At 39.3% G+C, this 19,388-nt stretch overlaps 3 protein-coding genes across 4 annotated transcripts in view; 2 read left to right on the top strand and 1 right to left on the bottom strand.

The window, feature by feature from the left end:
• The window catches only part of LOC108676514, a 7,643-nt gene extending 1,622 nt beyond the window's left edge, over positions 1-6,021 (top strand). Inside the window, exons 1-6 of one of the 2 annotated variants that reach the window (XM_047880507.1) lie at positions 2,545-2,745; positions 2,976-3,064; positions 4,181-4,327; positions 4,683-4,887; positions 5,095-5,280; positions 5,638-6,021. In XM_047880507.1, the coding sequence (XP_047736463.1) occupies positions 2,631-2,745; positions 2,976-3,064; positions 4,181-4,327; positions 4,683-4,887; positions 5,095-5,280; positions 5,638-5,849 (954 nt within the window). In that variant the 5' untranslated portion in view covers positions 2,545-2,630 and the 3' untranslated portion in view covers positions 5,850-6,021. Of the gene's footprint in view, positions 1-2,544; positions 2,746-2,975; positions 3,065-4,180; positions 4,328-4,682; positions 4,888-5,094; positions 5,281-5,637 lie in introns of those variants that run through there. The other variant, XM_047880508.1, reaches the window with a different exon arrangement.
• An 863-nt stretch (positions 6,022-6,884) lies between these two features.
• On the bottom strand, positions 6,885-11,411 carry LOC125177901. The gene is made up of 5 exons (XM_047880504.1): positions 11,318-11,411; positions 10,886-10,986; positions 9,088-9,568; positions 8,582-8,767; positions 6,885-8,027 (listed from the first exon to the last, which is right to left on the bottom strand). The coding sequence occupies exons 1-5, from the start codon at positions 11,400-11,402 to the stop codon at positions 7,816-7,818; spliced, it is 1,065 nt and encodes a 354-aa protein (XP_047736460.1). The 5' UTR covers positions 11,403-11,411; the 3' UTR covers positions 6,885-7,815.
• Positions 11,412-17,286: 5,875 nt separating this feature from the next.
• LOC108676510 (probable 39S ribosomal protein L23, mitochondrial) overlaps positions 17,287-19,388 on the top strand; it is a gene marked incomplete in the record, with an annotated part of 14,125 nt that continues 12,023 nt past the window's right edge. The window contains 1 exon segment of the mRNA XM_018164591.2: positions 17,287-17,431. Within this exon segment, the coding sequence (XP_018020080.1) occupies positions 17,418-17,431 (14 nt within the window).

Raw genomic sequence — 19,388 nt, 5'->3', positions numbered from 1 at the left:
CATCCACTGGCTCCCTTTCGTCCAGCAGGCGAGTCCAATCGTTCAACGTAGATAATAAGTTAGTGGTGCAGGATCTGCCGGCAATAAAACGATGTTGACAATCTGATATGAGATGGTGAGCAGTCAAGTGATCGATAATCCAATCCCTCACAACAGATTCCATTAGCTTACAAACAACACTTGTCAGACCAGACTGACAGGGCGATAGTTGCCGGGGCTGCTTTTGTCACCTTTTTTGAACAATGGTGTTACTTGAGCTTCTTTCCAGTCGGACGGCAAAGTTCCTTCGTTCAAGGTTTTTTGAAAGAATACTGTCAATGGGCCGGCCAGAACGGTTGCTAATTCTCTGAGCAATCTGGGATGTAAACCGTCTGGTCCACATGACTTGTTGGGATTTAGAGCTACCAGGCGCTTGAGAACCTCTTCTTCGTGTATTTCAAAGCATGTTAACTTCGAGCCAACTGGGCGCTCCTCAATATCTGGAATACTGTTCAAGTCCTCATCTGTGAACACACTGCTGAAGAACTGATTAAGAACGTTAGCCTTGTCCTCATCAGAGGAAATCTTCCGTTGGCCTACTTTCAAATCAGAAATACCGTCCTTTGACTTACATTTCGAACTAGCGTACAAAAAGAAGGCTTTCAGCTTCTTTTTTGCATTTTTAGCAATATTTTTTTCGAAGTTTTTCACTGCAGCGCGACAAACTTTTTTAGCTTGATTTCGAGCTCTGGCATACAGGTTATAATCAGACTCGCTGCGAGTTCGTAAATAACGCTTGTAGGCTTCTTTCTTGGTTCATCCACTGGGACTTTTTGACTCCTCCAAGCGTAATCTTGGGTACACAAGCATCAATTGCAGACATAACCGTGTCTTTGATAAACGACCATGAATCAGCCACATTCATTTCCTTAATACAGTCCGAAATATTCGCCGCATTCACCGTTTCACGGAGTGTATCATAGTCGCCTTTCGCAAAGTTCAAACGTTCACGCTTCCGAAGCGTCTTTTCTGCACAACACTTAATATTGAAAAACAATGTTTGGTGGTGGCTTTTGCCCAACGGAGCCTCGTGGCGAAGCTCATCTATCATTGATTCTTCACTAGTAAACACAAGATCTAGAATATTTGGGGTCTGTTTACCCCTAAAATGGGTTGGCTTGGTGATGTTCTGGATTAAAAATGAGTCTCGCACAGACTCCAAGAACAAGGATGCTGGGTGATTCCCGTCTCTTGGAGAAGATTCATCTGCCCAGTCTATTTCTGGATGGTTAAAGTCACCAAAGATCAACGTATGCGACCTGCTGAATGACATGCTCGGTAAAAGGCTGTTTAGTACTTTATTGTTATCAGAGGAGCTGTTAGGTGATCTGAAAATGACCCCTATGAGAAGGCTATCTTTGCCTTTTAGAGTAAGTTCACACCACACTGATTCTCTAGCTGATTGATGCTCTGCAGATAATTTAACTTGCTGGGCCCCAAATGAGGTTCTAACCCACAGAGCTACACCTCTACTGCATGCACTGCTCTTCATTTAAGTTATGAAAACAATCAAAACCTGGCAGCTGAAATTCAACAGGTACAATTTTCCCCCCGTGATTTTTAGGGAGTGTTTCTTTAATACAAATAATGTCTATACACTCGTTTGCGATCACAGCTAACAGTTCACTTTTCTTGTTCAAAACGGAATCCGAGTAGCAACTTGTTGGTAACATTAGGGAGTAGCAACTTGTTGGTAACGTTATTCAACATATAATTAGCTTTCAATTATATTTTGGTATTCGAAAATATCAGAAGTTTATTATGAAGTAACATTTTTTAAGCTAGCTTCTAACAGGCTTGCTCAGTCGTGTGTGTGTGCGTACGTCGTGCGAGCAAGATAAGATAGTGACGGAAGCACAGATCAAGAGAACGAACTAAGAAAAAATGACGGTAATATCTTGGGTAGAACATAAACGCAAAAAGAAAGTTCAATCAAATAGCTATACTATAAGATTTGCTCGAGTGTTTCTTTCGTTCAGGAAGTGGACTGTAACGCGTACAATATATGTAGCCAATGTGATCAGCTTGAACTGATATTGGGGAGATAACGTTCCCATCAAATCATTTCCTCCGATAACACGTCTGCATCACTTAATTAAAGTTATCCACCTGATCGTTTTTCAAGATTTCATTTTCCTAAATGCAGAGCCCCAGATAGCAATTATGATACGAAAACGCAATAGAAGAGGTTTTCAAACTTAAACAAATTAACGCGAACAGTTTCATAAGAAAATACGGAAGTACAAATTTTAAATGATAGAATCATTTCAATTTCTGTTAGAGCAACATGAGCCAAGCCACTACTCGCCTGACGACAGACAAACGTTCTCTATTATTATGGATTATAATCAAACTTGCACAGTTTAGTTTTTCTACATTCTTCGGACGCAACGTATAATAATATCTTTTGCTTAAAATTTCCGTACATGACGACACTTGAATGGACTAAATGAATTAGCAACATCGTAAATTTCTTATAGCACCACATCGCATTTATCTTAATTCCCTTTCTCTCCTCCCGAGTCAGAACAAACTAATAGTTGATGTCCACCATTCATTATTAGAGAAACATATCTTAAATTTTTTTCTAAATGTATAAAGCAATTCCTGGAGCTCACTTACGGTCCTATGGCCTGAAGTTTTTTCTCGTCATCGCCGTTGTCTTGCTAGTGCTTTCAGCATTGATGTTTCAACACCGTTATTCAGGTAAAGTCAATCCTCCAGCACGCAGAATTTGTTGAGAAATATTTTGTTTGACAGTAATTCAAAATTTATGGGATTTCATGTTATTATATACATGCATTAATAGTTACCTTAAAACCTAGATTAGAAGCGTGTTGTCAAATTGCGTCAAAACTGGGCACACAAACAAAAAAATAGTTTTTTATTAAGAAAATTCAGTAAACTTTCTAGACATATTTTTTCAACCATTCCAGAACCCGCTGCTGATGTTCGACAAGAGCACCTCAGCTTGCAAGAAAATCAGTTAGTTAATCCCGCATCATTACAGACCTTGCAAAATAAGGTTGGTTTTTGGGATCAGTTAGTCCATCCTGCATCATTACAGACCTTGCATGATAAGGTTGGTTTTTGGGATCAGTTAGTCCATCCTGCATCATTACAGACCTTGCAAGATAAGGTTGGTTTTTGGGATCAGTTAGTCCATCCTGCATCATTACAGACCTTGCAAGATAAGGTTGGTTTTTGGGATCAGTTAGTCCATCCTGCATCATTACAGACCTTGCAAGATAAGGTTGGTTTTTGGGATCAGTTAGTCCATCCTGCATCATTACAGACCTTGCAAGATAAGGTTGATTTTTGGGATCAGTTAGTCCATCCTGCATCATTACAGACCTTGCAAGATAAGGTTGGTTTTTGGGATCAGTTAGTCCATCCCGCATCATTACAGACCTTGCAAGATAAGGTTGATTTTTGGGATCAGTTAGTTCATCCTGCATCAGTACAGACCTTGCAAGATAAGGTTGGTTCTTAGGATCAGTTAGTTCATCCTGCATCATTACAGACCTTTCAAGATAAGGTTGGTTTTTGGGATCAGTTAGTTCATCCTGCATCAATACAGACCTTGCAAGGATAAGTTTTTTTTGGGGGGGAAGGGTATCAGTTATAGTTCATCCTGCATCATTACAGACCTTGTAAGAGAAGGTTGATTCTTGGGAGCGAGTTCAATCCCAGCTTCCTGTAACAGTTCTGGTACAGATCTGGGAGGTGGCCCTAGGATGCTGCAATAATTCCACGATGTCAAGAATCGGCAACAGACAAGATTTGGCTTATGCAACACTTACACCACTATCACTATTGCGGCCTGAGAGAACTCTAACTGAGTATTAGCATGGCACATGCATTATTATCACGAATAAATTGAATAAAAATGTTGCTTGGTTTATCATTGTTTATCCCAAATATTTGAACCTTAATCAGAGAAAAATATATTCAGGCATTTTCGCCGAAAAAGAGTATTCGGAAAATGTCATAGTTTTGACATTATTCTACGTTTCCAAAATAATTTCAAAGGTTTCACCATTTAAATGTTAGAGTTAGTTATTATGATGCAATGGTAAGCGATATATTGTAGTTCGTGCTCAATTTTTGTGTTTCTGATAATAAATAATGAATTTCTCAGATTGACATCCTGGAACGGCGCCTGGCTCGCATGTCGCACGCCATCGAGAAGCTTTGGTGCACCACGCAGGACGTGATGAGCAACGGCGGATTCTGCGTCACGGCCGAGAGAATCTACACGGGCGGCAACAAGAACTTTTTCGCAGAGGCAAGAGGGACATCCGTAATTTACTCGTTGAGAAAAAAAAATTGCTTTATAACACCGATGGAAAGTTTAATGTTGTGGAATCATCATGCCTTATTCATGCATGATCACCCAAAATATTTCAGAAAATATTCATGTGTATCATAATTTTCAACTTACGTCACTGACATCACTAGTCTCTATGACTTAACACTCAGCTAAGAATATATGGAATACAGTATATTGGTTGAATTTTTAGTAAAAACATCAAATCAGTTTTTATTGTGTTATGAAACTTGGTTGTCGATGTTAACATTGTACATAATTTTTCATGACTCGGCAGCCTTTCCTGCATCATGATCATGCAATTGCCGAGCAGTTTTGCTACTTCGTGGAGGAGTTGGTGGGCAACGCCTCGGTGGCGGACTTCGGCGCGGGGCTCGGCAAGTACGGCATGTGCTTGCTGCGTAAGAACCAAACAGATTTCCGTCTCGACGAAAAACAAAAGAAGCAATACAACGATGACATGAAAAAAGCTATGAAAAACCTCAAACACAAGCCACAAATAATATATTCATGGCATGGTAAGTAAATTAAATAAAATTTAATGGATTTTGAAATAACTTATATTCCGCGCGTACTGGCATCAATCAAGTTTGTAAAAATTACCTCAGAAATTTCAAATGCGTTTTGGACATCGAAAAGTTTGAGTAAATTTTCATAGGAACTCTTTATTCTCAAAGTTATTTGTTAACCTGACGGAATACCAATTTTATCCTCGACTCCTGAAGGTTTTGACGGGGGCTTCGCCATCGAGGAGGTGAGCGGCGGCTTCATCGCGCACGCCGACCTCAGCGAGGAGGGCCTCTGGCTCGGCAGGAAGTGGGACTGGGTGATGAGCGTCGAGGTTGGGGAGCACATCGATCCTAAACATGAAGGCCATTTCCTCGATAACCTCGTGCGGCATGCATGTGCAGGTAAGAAACTAGGACTTGAACGAACCTCGTGTGAAATATTTTTTTCTTCTCGCCATATACATTGAGAATATAAATTAGCAAGAAGTCTCCAATATCATTCACTCAATTGAATATGCAATATTCAAAACGTTTATCTTCTACTGAGAGTTTTGTCACTAATTATAATGAAGAAGAATCTTTCGCACAGATTTCATATAATTTACGTGCTTGAATCTCGTACCAAGCAAGCTTAGTTTCGCCTGGAAAGATATGCGAAGCAGTATTCTTATTTCTCAGAACTCGTCTGTTGTTGCTTGTAGCAATGCGTATCTCTGCGACTTTTTAAAATATTTTCTAACCTAAATATTTTTGGTTCAGGGATCTTGCTGACATGGGCAGTGGAGGGCCAGCGCGGCCATTTTCATGTCAACAACCACAACAACGACTACATCAAGCAGAAGATGCTGGACCGAGGCTTCGTCTCGGACGAAGAGGCGGAGAAGCGTCTGAGGGCTCGTTCAATAGGTTATTTGGCCAACACGTCCATGGTCTTCCGGCGCAAGAACCCCACGTCCTGCTTGACGGAATGAAAATTTTGAGAAATAGAATCAACCGAATGTTGTGAGAATTCTAATAAAGAAATGTTCATTTTGAATAGATCATAGTCTTGATGTCTTGATATGCCTAGCACCTTAAGAGCCTTGCAATGCAATGAGTCCAGCAGCTATCTCGAACAATAAATCCGTTGGTTATGGAAAGATCGGGTTCATAATGCCGGATCCCTTGAGGAATCAAGTCACGAAAAGTACAAGAATCGACAACAGGCCGCATGGGCCTATTTCTTCAGTGCCGACATTTCTATTCTATTCTATATTGTCCAAATTGTGACACACTTTCTTACCAACAGAACATGCACAGAGCTGAAGTATTACTAAAAAATCCTGATGTTGGGCTACACTGGGTCACGATTATTTATTACTATTATTTGAACAATGACTCTCTTAGTTCTAGGGAGCTTTATTCTTTAGATGCCTCTCAACCCTTGATAAAAAGTAGAATGTTACAAACGAAAACTAGTCAATATCTATTCTATCATGCTGATAACAATATACCGAATTCAATTACAATTGAATTAAGACTCAAGAATCATTCTTTTAGCTACGCGTAGGTCCCAACTTGCTCAAAGTTGGGACCTACGCGTAAAATTACAAAGTACTTCCAAAATAAACGTTGATTATTTAATTCCTGTTCGTCACCGCAAAACTCAATCAATCCCCAGAATATATTAATATTAAGAAGCATTCTTACATTTTTTTAAACCTAAATGTACAGCTTTAGCCAATAAAAACGAACTCTTGAATAAACATTTCTTTCTCATTGTCTTTTTCTGAAGCTACCGTAATAATTTATTGAAAGAGAATAGCATATAGTATAAAATCTGTGCTAGAATCTGAACGAGGTTTATTAGGGATTCTAATTAAGTACAAAATCGAGCATCAACGATGCGTCCGAATGGCTTCTACGTTCCTTCTATATGGCACGAGTTACATAAGGATCTTTCTGCCGAGTTTTCTGTTTCGTATAACAATGATATAAATGTAGGGTTACTAATTAGAAACTCCATATCAATTGGGTAAATTTAATTCAATGGTACTTAGCTGAATTATAAGCAAACAGTAAGATATCTTGGAACTCGTATTGCTGAAACAGAACAATTCTTAATGCTACTCCCAATTAATGCTACTCCCAAAGACAACACGCTACTGCACCCTACTTTCGAGAAGATTGTCTACGAATTTACGGTGATGAAAAATGTGAAGAGCCTAACGAAAAAATCTGATCCGCATTTATAATAGGACTGGTGATAGCTCGTGAAGTGCTCAACTAATTCGTTACATAAACATTCAATACAGTTTCAAATTATCATCTTGCACTACTATTCATTGACCGAAGAATGTAGCCAGGCAAACCAATCGCGCTCCGCCAGTGTGGCATCAGCTCAATCACAGAATTAACTGTTTTTTTTTTCAGCTTATCCGACCAAGAATTTGACCAGCGGCGGCTCTATTTGTCAACCGGCCAGTGTAAAGTATGAACTATGAGACATCTTTTTGTCTACTGACGATAACTCTGCCTACTATGCCTTTTATTGAAAACTGTCAATTTAATAAAAGAATAAAGTTAATAAGGCTTCTGAAACGCATCTCGCATATGAGTGTTTCCGCTGCACCGAAGTGATAAGTCGAACTACACAAACTCAACACGACTTTATGGTGATGCGTGGTGGGCGATGGGACTATATGCTTAAGCAGAGACAATCAGTTAGGTAAGTTAGGTAAGGATACCTTGAGCGGAGCTCAAAGGCACACATCATCAAGCCACACGAAATATTAAGGTTTCCGGAAACTACGCAGCACCATATATTTTCACCGTCTGATTTAATTAAAATGAGTGGGAAATTTTTGCTCTGAATCATTAACAGTCTATTTTCACTCGCTGGTTCAGTAAGACGACAGGAACTTCGAAAACAATCGTAAGCAACAACCAGTAAACTTTTCAATCATTGAGGCAAGACGTGGGGTTCTTGCGCCGGAAGACCATGGACGTGTTGGCCAAGTAACCTGTTAAACGTGCCTTCAAACGCTTCTCTGCCTTTTCGTCCGAGACGAAGCCTCGGTCCAGCATCTTCTGCTTGATGTAGTCGTTGTTGTGGTTGTTGACGTGATGATGGCCACCCTGGCCCTCCACTGCCCATGTCAGCACGATCCCTGAACATGAATGATGACGGTTAAGAAATATTAATAAGCCAGCAGGTTTTTCGAAAATATTTCATTCCCTTACTCCGAAATGGACAATATCATTATTCTCTTGATCCGAGGGTAAAACTTAACAGCGTCACTAAAATGTCCAGAAACAATTCTCTTACCGCATCCACATAAGGTTACACAATAAGCCTAGTACGCTTGGTACGGTACAATTTACAAAATATGAGCTGAGCGAGAAGAGGCTGCCTGCTGTTTATGTATCGGGTATAATTCTAAGTCTACTATTTCTATCGAAATTTAGCATCGAGTATTGCCTAATATTACCACATATGACCTTTTTTATCGGTGCTGCCCCAAGTACAAATATTTATGTTCCTCGACTCGTTTCTCTAAGACGTTTGCAACGTTACTATTGATTTGTGCGTTGACATGTCGTTAACTTAGCTGGGATTGAAAGCCCATAGTACTGGCTTGAGCTTTTATTTGGATGATATTAATCATATTACTTACCAACACTACTACTTGCCTACAAATTTTATCAAACCAATCAGTGTTACCTCCACAGGCGTGACGTGCAAGGTTGTCGAGGAAGAAAGCCTCGCTGTTGCTCGAGATGTGCTCCCCAACCTCAATGCTCATCACCCAGTCCCACTTCCTGCCGAGCCAGAGGCCCTCCTCGCTGAGGTCGGCGTGCGCGATGAAGCCGCCGCTCACCTCCTCGATGGCGAAGCCCCCGTCAAAACCTTCAGGAGTCGAGGATAAAATTGGTATTCCGTCAGGTTAACAAATAACTTTGAGAATAAAGAGTTCCTATGAAAATTTACTCAAACTTTTCGATGTCCAAAACGCATTTGAAATTTCTGAGGTAATTTTTACAAACTTGATTGATGCCAGTACGCGCGGAATATAAGCTGTCTCTTATACACATCTAGATGTGTATAAGAGACAGCGTTTAACAGGTTAGAGAAATAATGATTTAAAGATGAGNTCACCTCTGCTTCGAAGGTTATGCTGGCGCCCGTGTAGATTCCTCTCACCTCGGTTTCAAAGATTATGCTGGCGCCTGTGAAGATTTCTCTCACCTCTGCTTCGAAGGTTATGCTGGCGCCCGTGTAGATTCCTCTCACCTCGGTTTCAAAGATTATGCTGGCGCCTGTGAAGATTTCTCTCACCTCTGCTTCGAAGGTTATGCTGGCGCCCGTGTAGATTCCTCTCACCTCGGTTTCAAAGATTATGCTGGCGCCTGTGAAGATTTCTCTCACCTCTGCTTCGAAGGTTATGCTGGCGCCCGTGTAGATTCCTCTCACCTCGGTTTCAAAGATTATGCTGGCGCCTGTGAAGATTTCTCTCACCTCTGCTTCGAAGGTTATGCTGGCGCCCGTGTAGATTCCTCTCACCTCGGGTTCGAAGATTATGTTGCCGCCCGTGTAGATTCTCTCGGCCGTGACGCAGAATCCGCCGTTGCTCATCACGTCCTGCGTGGTGCACCAAAGCTTCTCGATGGCGTGCGACATGCGAGCCAGGCGCCGTTCCAGGATGTCAATCTAAGAAATTCATTATTTGGTATCATATATACAAAAATTAGGCACAAGCTACAATATATTGCTTACCTATGAATCGATATCATAATAACTAATACTACCGTTGAAATGGCGAAACCTCTGAAATTATTCTAGGAACGTATAATAATGTCAAAACTATGACATTTTCCGAAGACTCATTCTCGGCGCAGATGCCTGAATATATTCTTCACTGATAAAGCTTAAAATATTTGGGACAAACAATTACAAGCCAAGCGATATTTCTATGTTCCTTATAAGTGATACTTATGCATAGGTCATGCTAATACTCAGAGTTCTCTCAGGCCGCAATATATGTAGTGAAAGTGGTGCAAGTGTTGCGTAAGCCAAATCTTGTCTGTCGCCTATTCTTGACATGATGGAATTGTTACAGCTTGCTAAGGCCACCTCACAGATCTTTCCCAACTATCTCAGGCAGCTGGGATTGAACCCGCAACTCACTGCTCCTATCTTGGTACTTTGAAATGTAACCACTGGGCTAGCCTGACCCAATTAAGTGCTCTATGATTTCAGAACAGGAATATCAATGACGGCGAGATTGTTTGCGGATAACGCCAAGTGTCACAGTGAGCGACCAGCTTCACTAATTGTTCTTTTAAAATGATTCATGAGCAGATTATGAGAATTGGCTCACTGTTAATTGAAATAATTCCGTTTTATGAAATGTAAATTGAATTTAATGTACGCATTCGATAGACGGAATACATTTAATTCACTAATCCTCAAGTGAATAATAACTCCGTGCCAAAAAATTAAATTAAATTCCGATAATCGTGATATTTTCATCGTAGTTATTTCCATTATAGTGGTCGGAGCAGCTACCATATCAAACGTATAATATCTAGTATAATACAAGCATAAAGTGTGCAATATATGCCATCAAGACGAACTACATAGCGACAATATTGCGAAGTTATGCAAGCATATTTGGTGACTGTTACATATGCCGACCACTTCGTGGTTACACTACTCTTGCACAGCATGTAATATTAATGTAACAACGTCGGCTTTCAAATCTTAAACTATTTGCAGGTTGGTTGCACGACAGCAATTATGACCTTATCGCAGGGGTTAGCTCTTCAGCGTTATTGTATTGGCCGAATTAATGCATTGTTTATAGATTCGTTTTACGATTCAATCGTAGAACTCATTCATAAGGAACCTTGAGATAAACATCAACAAATATTGTCTTGAACATCCGTTATGTAGCTATTATTATCATTAGTTACATATAACGCATCCTAGCAGAACTTTAGAGATGACATCGATAACATCGCTAACCTTCTCTTGAACATCCTGCAAGGATGGAGAAAGACCCTTCCGATTCTTCGATTCCTTCTGTTTCATCTGGTGAACCAAATCCTCAAAAGCAGCAGCTTGGCCTGAAAGTTAATGATGTTCAATGGCAACACAATAATATTAATATGCGTAATTTCGTAACTTAGGTGTTGAATTTTTTTATTTACAAAAACATTCAGTGATTCTAGGCAACCTGGCCAGATAACATGAATGCGCTGTATGTTATGCATAACTTTTTTTAACTTTTTGTCGAAGTCTCGAGCCATTTCCGACATGAAACTCAATTTCATGTCGGAAATGTCAGATTTCAATTAATTATCTATTTTGAATCTTATTAAAGAAGACGAAATTACATAATTTATGACTCACAGGAAAACTAAATAAAATTAGGTCAGGTAGGTGAATTAATCATACCTGAACTGCGCTGCAGGAAAAGAGTCACCATGTGCGTTAGACCAAGAAGTACGAGTATAAAAATAATTATCGAAGCATTGGACATCAAGTAATGTTTGTCAAATATTTTTCTCTTTAATAAATGGAAATTACCAGACATTTTTTTTTGGAACACAGTTTACAAAAAAGTTGAGGCTGTATTGACGATCGCTTTGAAACTTGGTATTTATGATTCGTTCTGATCAAGGGTGAGTTTAATCCCTGGAAGGTACAGAGTCAGTGTGTCACTGGAGGCAAATATCGAAATATAGATAAATAATATGCAACGTATATGCCAATAACTTATTCCATTACATAATATTTTTCTTGAAAGCCCCTGCTACTGCATGGTGTTCTAACAAATTGGCTTTCACGATGTATCTATTTGTTAATTGGCTTTCACGATTCGTCTATTTGTTAATTGTCTTTCACGATTTATCAATTTGTTAATTGGTTTTCACGATTTATCAGTTTGTTAATTGGCTCCCACGATTTATCTATTCATCTTCACGGGAACGTAATTTATCGGATAATATTTCCAGCTTATAAAAAATTGATCAGTCAACTGGCTTATAAAAACTCAATGCCTGATCGAAGCATTGAATTCCACTTTAAAGCTTACAATCATATATGAACGTTTTTATTCACTTATTATTAGTAAACCTTGTCAGGATGCACAATTTTACAATGTAATAATCGCGAGAGTAGGTACAATTGTATCTACTCTAGGTACAGGTACAATTGAGAGAGTATGTATGTAGGTGCAAATATTGTAGGTACCTTAACCTAGGAGATTAGGTACAATTGTATCTACTCTAGGTACAGGTACAATTGAGAGAGTATGTATGTAGGTACAATTGTAGGTACCTAGAAGAGTAGGTACAATTGTACCTACTCTCTTCTTACTAGAGTAGGTACAACAATTTGTACTACACCCCGCTTGCCTGACTAGCTCAGGTGGCTGATGATGTGATACTGCGGTCCAGGGCCGAGATTACAACTAATGACATTTACTTGATGAAATGAAACAAGTGTCACGTACAAAAAATCAGATAAATTTCCAGAATAATCTTGATAAATTAATCAATTAAACTCACTTATAAAATGAATTTAGTTAGCGCCATCATTAATGCATGGAACTTTTGCAGAAAGACGAGATCAATTAGCGTTGACACCTGTGAAATAAATGAGAAAATTTTTGAAAAAATTACAGTTCATAAATTTTTTCATTGGTCTCAGTGAAAATCACACCAAGGAATACTAATTTTTGTGTCCGAAAATAATGATCATGCGACCGACAAATCTGATCATGTGCGTTTTTTTTCTTTATGTATTTTTTTAATGCACATTCACTGATAAATCCGACCAAGTAGCGATATTTAAAGTGATTGTCACTTACACGGATGACTATTCAAAAATGTATTGGTGACATTGAAAAATTTGGCCTGCACAGACGCAGAAAGGGTAGCAGTAGGGCATCCATGGTGTTGTGGGAGAGCTTCCAACATGTATGGGCTACCCCCAAGGGATAATGTGAAAGCAAGACACTAGATTAAAAAAGTGGCGAAAACCAGGCCAGTGAGGCCAAAGAGTTTTATTGGAAAACGCCATGAACCTAACCATAAAAATATAACAGTGTGCCAATACAATACTGACTACAAATGAAGTTGAACCTAGCTGAAATTCTAGCACAAGACCAATGTAAAAGTCGAGATTTTTGTGAACTTAGTTTTTACACCGTCCTTCCAGCGTATAAAAATCAGAACTCTGTCCGAAACTAGGACGGCTGTCGTCAGATGAAGTTCCACTTTTAATTCGCACAGATTCAAGTAGACCGTATAGAAGCTAATCAGTTCCTAGGCGACGATCCACAACATTCGGGAGCTTCCGCATCCACCAAAAATGAGATGATTATTTCTTATACAACCCAGAGTCTTCCCGTCACCGATGAGTATGTGGCATCTTCTTGGCACGCGAAAGTTATTTTTCTCGCTACAATCCTTCGATTCGACAACAACTCACAGACGATTATATTTCATGCGAACCATAAGAGATAGAAATGGAATCAGATGCCCACATCTGCTCGCGCCACTCAAAATTAGGCTAAGACCCGATCCAGCAGAAATCCCCTCAACTTCAACTAGTGTGCAACGAGATAGTAAGTAGCTTCGTGATATTCTGGTCCTCAGTTGCAAATAACCAATAAAAAATTATGAGACGGGATTCAGTGACCATTCCAAACAATGATCAGTAAACGAATCACCGTTCACCGAAGCGCCAGCAGCCTGCCTCGCTCGTTACCAGCGGAACCCAGGGCAAACAAATGAAGCTCTTAATTATTGCGCATCTATCAAGCCATATCAACGTAAGTGCTGTATATCGACCTACAACTGACCTTACTTATCTAACTGGCATCGACTTCCGCACCTAATCGGCTCTACTCCGAACTTACCTGTGAACCCGCCTGCGCGCACTCAAATACAAAACCTAACTTTTCGCTCTTCACTGAACTACTCATTACTCAATCAATACTGAACGGATCTGTTCGAAATTTTGAATATAAGTAGTTATTATCAATGCGCTGTGCCTAAAACAATTACAAATTTTTAGTTCATTTCGTTTTCAATTAAAACGAAAAAAAATTTTGTAGGCAACCGAACCACTCATATCTTCTTCAATACTGAACGGGGTCTGCTTGAAATTTGAAATATAAGTAACATAGCATAACATTACATAGTGATCTCGGCGCTGAAGTGTAGGCCTGATGTGGCCTGTCGCCGATTCTTTTCCTTTTCGTGCCTTGTTCACAGAAGATCTAAAATCGTGTCATTTGACCGGATCTTTTCATGACTGACGATAGTTTGAAGTAGCTACTAGACTTCCACCGAGTTCGATAAGGTGCTAGGCATTTCAAATCTGAACATATATTTTTCCATAGCTTTATCTAATCTGTTCTTGAACGCGTTCATACTTGGAGCGCCAACGATGTCATTGGGGAGGCTGTTCCACATGTCGGTGATTCGATTCAAAGCGAGAAGAAATTTTGTCGCGTGGAGAAGTTGCAGCGCAGTTTTTTTAGCTTATAGCAGTGGCCCCTGGTGTTGGTTCTTGTTTCAAATTCTAGTAATCCTTCGGGGACCTTGTATAGACCATGGGTATACTTGTATACTTCAATGAGGTCCCCACGCAGACGTCGATAACTGAGGCTTGGAAGCTTCATAATCTTCAATCTTTCTTCATAGGACTTGCCCTTCAAGCCTGGGACTATCCTTGTTGCACGTCTTTCAACATTCTCTATTAAATTTCTGTCCTTTTCAAATCTCGGTGACCACACAACGTTTCCAAACTCTAGATTCGGGCGCACGACAGCAACAAACAACTGCTTCATTGCTTCTGCATCTAGGAACTCGTATGAGCGTCTGATTAGTCCAAGAAGTTTGTTGGATGTGTTATAGTAGTTATAAGTTATATAAGTATAATTATATATAATAGTATTGATCACGGCAATACGATTGATTCGGAAGTATGGAAAATGCGAGGCCTATTTTAAAACTAAAACAACATTTGAGGATCTTTCAAAACTCGAGACTGAGCAGAAACACATCACTGACAGTCTAGAACGTTGAACGTACCCTATGTTTGAACAACATACGTTTCTTCGGAATTATTGCCTCATTGTGTAAGTCTCCTCACCTTAATTGGGAATATTGGAAATTTGTCTAATTTTGACAATTCATGAAGTATCGCATTACTTTTACTACTTATATTCCAATTTCAAGCAGATCCGTTCAGTATTGAAAGAGTTAAGAGTGGTTTTATGTAGAGGGAAAAGTTAAGTTTTGCATTTGAGTCCGCAGGCGAGTTCGCAGACAACTTCGGAGAAGTGTCGTATTCGGCGACTTCCGCTAACCCTTACAGAAAAATAAAAATAATGAAAAGCCCACGATATGTGTCCTTACTATAATTCTGTCGACGTCGTTGAGATCAAATAAGTTCTACGCATCTCTAATGAACGATCAATATAAACGTCATCGCTCCGAGATTTATATTTTCGCCTCGATATAGTGCAATAATCAATAAGCAATCTCTATATCGCAATGGAGCGTGACAGCAATCTCTATATCGCAATGGAGCGTGTCAGCAATCTATATATCGCAATGCAGCAAGTTTCCAGTAGTTAAGTTTTCGTTATATTATAGAATAGAAATGTCGGCACTGAAGAAATAGGCCCATCGCCTGTTGCTAATTCTTATATTTTTCGTGACTTGATTCCACAATGGATCCGGCTTTATGAACCCGATCTTTCCATAACTGACGATTGATTGAGATAGCTGCTGGACTTATTGCATGGTCCGTAATTTGCTAGGCATTTCAAGACTGAACATATGCTCCTGCATAGCTTCGTCTAGTCTGTTCTTGAAGGCGTTCATACTCGGAGCGTCAACGATGCTATCAGGGAGGCTGTTGCACATGTCGGTGGCTGGAAGCAAGAAGAGATAGATTAAAGAAGATCTGGCCTGTCACCGAAAATGAATGTTCACGTATTGCAGGCGGTTTCTAATCTTAATTTCCGTGTGCTGATCATAAAATATCCTGTTTGAGAGTCATGATATTTATTTTAGCAATCTCCTGGCAATAACTGATCACCTTGAAGACAATAACCAATTTGAGCACCAGTTTATGTCCAGTACCCAAGCCCATGGAATCTTGAGGATATTTTCAGTGCAGGGATTGACTCCATCATTCCCTCACATGCAAATATATTCCATGTTATTCTCCAATTAAGGAATTATGCAGGTTGAATTTTTAAATATACGTAAATTAATTCATTTTTCGTTCATGGTGTTTATATCTTAAGTAGACATTTTAATGAATAATTGACGAAAACTATAATTTTGTATGAGCAATATTCTTCGTTATGTTTTGAACAATCATAGCTGAGACCGCCATGTGGCTAGACTACTTCCGATGAACAAAATATTCTCAGGTCAGAGATACCGAGGAAAGCTTGTGCATTTCAGATTGGGTTCTCAATGGTCTGCCGTCATGTACTTATAAAACATATATATAGTGTGTTAGCCCCCTTATGTGCCACGAATTGTATTTTTTAATGTTTTCGAAATGCGAGAAGTGACTAAAGTTATTAAAGTGAGTCTCCATATCTTCGTCAACCTCGTTAAATTAATAACGACCAATTAACGAGCTAAGACCAATTTGTGGTTGTGATTGGTTTTCTCAATGTTTATCGGAAACACAATGTCATTGAAAATGAAGAAAATATAGCTTTTCCTCTATACGGGGCTTAGCAGCGATTCAATGTATAGAAATTGGAATTTTTTAGCTCTAAAACCAAAAGGTCTTTAAATTTAGACTCAGCCGCTATCTAACAAGAATCATGCACCTGCTGGGATGATTTAGCGTGGAACAGCACTGTAGTGCTGAAATATTTACTTGTTAGGAAATTTAAACGAATGCTAAGCTAGCGTGATTGATATTTGAACATTTATGTTAAGTGATGAATATTACGTAAGTTCTTGGTTTGCTTGATTTTCTGGGTAAGGTGTGATGAGCAATGATGTCTGTGAACTTTAATCCTGTGCTTGGAAGCAGTTGAGCATCGATCAAGAAGCTTAATATTGCAATCTACAAAGAGAATAAATGTGGTAAGGAGCCTGCTCCAGAATCACAATATCAGGGTAAATACATTGGGATTAAGTCTTACCAATATTTTGATGGAACTACGTTAACTGGGACATGTAAGCACAATGATGCCGTGTTTGAAAAACACTGACAATAGAAGGTATTTAAAACAATTTATCAACTCAATGGCTTTAATTGAGCAAAAATTGATTAATTCGTCGGAATTGTTCAAATTCATTGATATATTGAAAAATACTTCCATGAAAATCAATTGGCTGACACACTTTCCGTTACTACGGATTGATATTGCTACACCGGCTTCGATCTATTAGGTGCCAGCGCCGGTCTTGTTACAAGTATATACCTAATACTTATATATTGTATTATTGGATTGCAAGCTTTATTTATTAATCAAGAGAAGCACAACTTCATAAGACCTATAATGTCTAACAGATTGTGAGTAACTAGTGTAATTTTATTCATTGGTTTATTTACTTGAAAGTTGAATACACTGTTAACTGATCTGGACTCAAATCATTCGATCATGGACTGATGGAGGCAGAACAATAACATTATGTTGAAGTTTGAACCCATTTCCCTATTCTGAAACTGACTGATGCATGGGCTGTGAGGAACTAATGGACAGCATAGCTTTGGCATGTGAAGAAATTTGTTTTATTTGTGGAGCAATGCCAATGGTCCATGGTCAGGAAGATGTGCCAGGTGCGCGGGAATTTATATTGTCATTTTAACGACCTGCGCGGTGCGCCGTACTATGCCGGTAAAAAAGATTCGCCGTGCGCCGACAGCGCCGTACTTTTAGAAAGCTAAAATAGTTTAAATATGGACGCGCGGCAATGCAAATTACGTAATCACACTGTACCGTACACACAAACATGTAGGTATCCGCACTGTGTTGTGGTTGGATACGAGTTAACTAGATTGCTACCGCGTCAACTCAGGACTCAGGTTCTAAGAGTCAGCACAGTAATGAATATTCATTCATAGATCACAATTCAATCGGACATGAATTACAGAACTGAAGAAGGCAACATGGCTTTAGATGTGCCATCGGTGCCTTCTAATGAATGACTGGACTGGTTGCGGCAAGTAGGGTATGAACCTGTATGTCAACAGTACGATCCTGCATGCCAATGTTATGACTACATTTACATTACCGACATGCGACATCCTCCCGGCCGGCAAAATCGACACGATCAATACCTAATAACAATGCGCGTAAATTGGCAATGCTGGTTCAGCGTTACTTGAAATCATCTACAGACGATGTTGCCATTCCATTCAGATGAAAACTGTGTCTAAATCAGAACTGTGTCGGATGGCTCCGCGGCCCGCGCCGAGTACTGCGCGGCGCGGAATCGATGACCGTGATTTGCACGAACGTCTGCGCGAACAAAATATAATTAGATTGATTTACGCGAGAAATTTCCCCGTTTATATACATCTTCCTGAGTGTGGCCAATGGTTAGGGTAAATGCGGTATATTCCGACATCGTAGGTAATTCCGTCACTTCTCTAGTTTTTCCTTTATATTAAGCTTTGTTTTAGTTCCATGCGTTAATTGATGGTTGAAATGGTGACGTCATACATTTGCGTGTCGAAATACTGCAAAAACACTAGTGTAAACGCGGTATATTCCGACATCGTAGGTAATTCCGTCACCTCTCCAGCTTTTCCTTTATATTAAGCTTTGTTTTAGTTCCATGCGTTCATTGATGGTTGAACTGGTGACGTCATACATTTGCGTGTCGAAATACTGCAAAAACACTAGGTCTTGGCCATCTTAGGCTCTTAGCCCATCTAGTGGGAAAATATTGAGATCCAAAGAGAGACAATGCATGCCACGTGGTGAGATCATCAAAAAATGTGTCAAATTTGACAGTTGACATGGCTCTACCAAATAGTGTTAACTGTTAATAAAATAACTGTTAATAAAATAACTGTTTTTATAGGAAGAATATTATGGTTTGAAACTTTTAAATATGTCTGTGAATATATTAGGAATCCTTTAAGTATACTTGTATTCGCTGATTTCAAGTCGTAAATAAATTAATAGATGATTTGCTGATTTCAAGTCGTAAATAAATTAATAGATGATTAAGTTGAGATGTTGGATTTAGACACATGAAAACTAATTCCGACACAACTTGAATTGGACACACACAGATCGTTCAAAGCTTTGTACAAAAATTGAAATTTGCCTAATTAAAAGCCTAATAGCTGTTGATTAAAACGTAATTAAGTAGTGTTCAATATTCGTTAGTGTTCTAATTCAAAACCGTGTTGTATCCCAATACAGCTCACACAGCAAACGGAATTCGAACACGTGGATGTTGGCAATACGTATCTGTTAAATTTGAAGCGCTGACGCAATACGACTCACCACGTGTCG

Source organism: Hyalella azteca, unplaced genomic scaffold (genome assembly GCF_000764305.2).
Source record: "Hyalella azteca isolate HAZT.00-mixed unplaced genomic scaffold, Hazt_2.0.2 contig5520, whole genome shotgun sequence".
Classification (NCBI taxonomy): Eukaryota; Metazoa; Arthropoda; class Malacostraca; order Amphipoda; family Hyalellidae; genus Hyalella; species Hyalella azteca.
The sequence above is the reverse complement of the archived record's forward strand: the minus strand, read 5'-3'. Positions and strand labels throughout refer to the sequence as shown.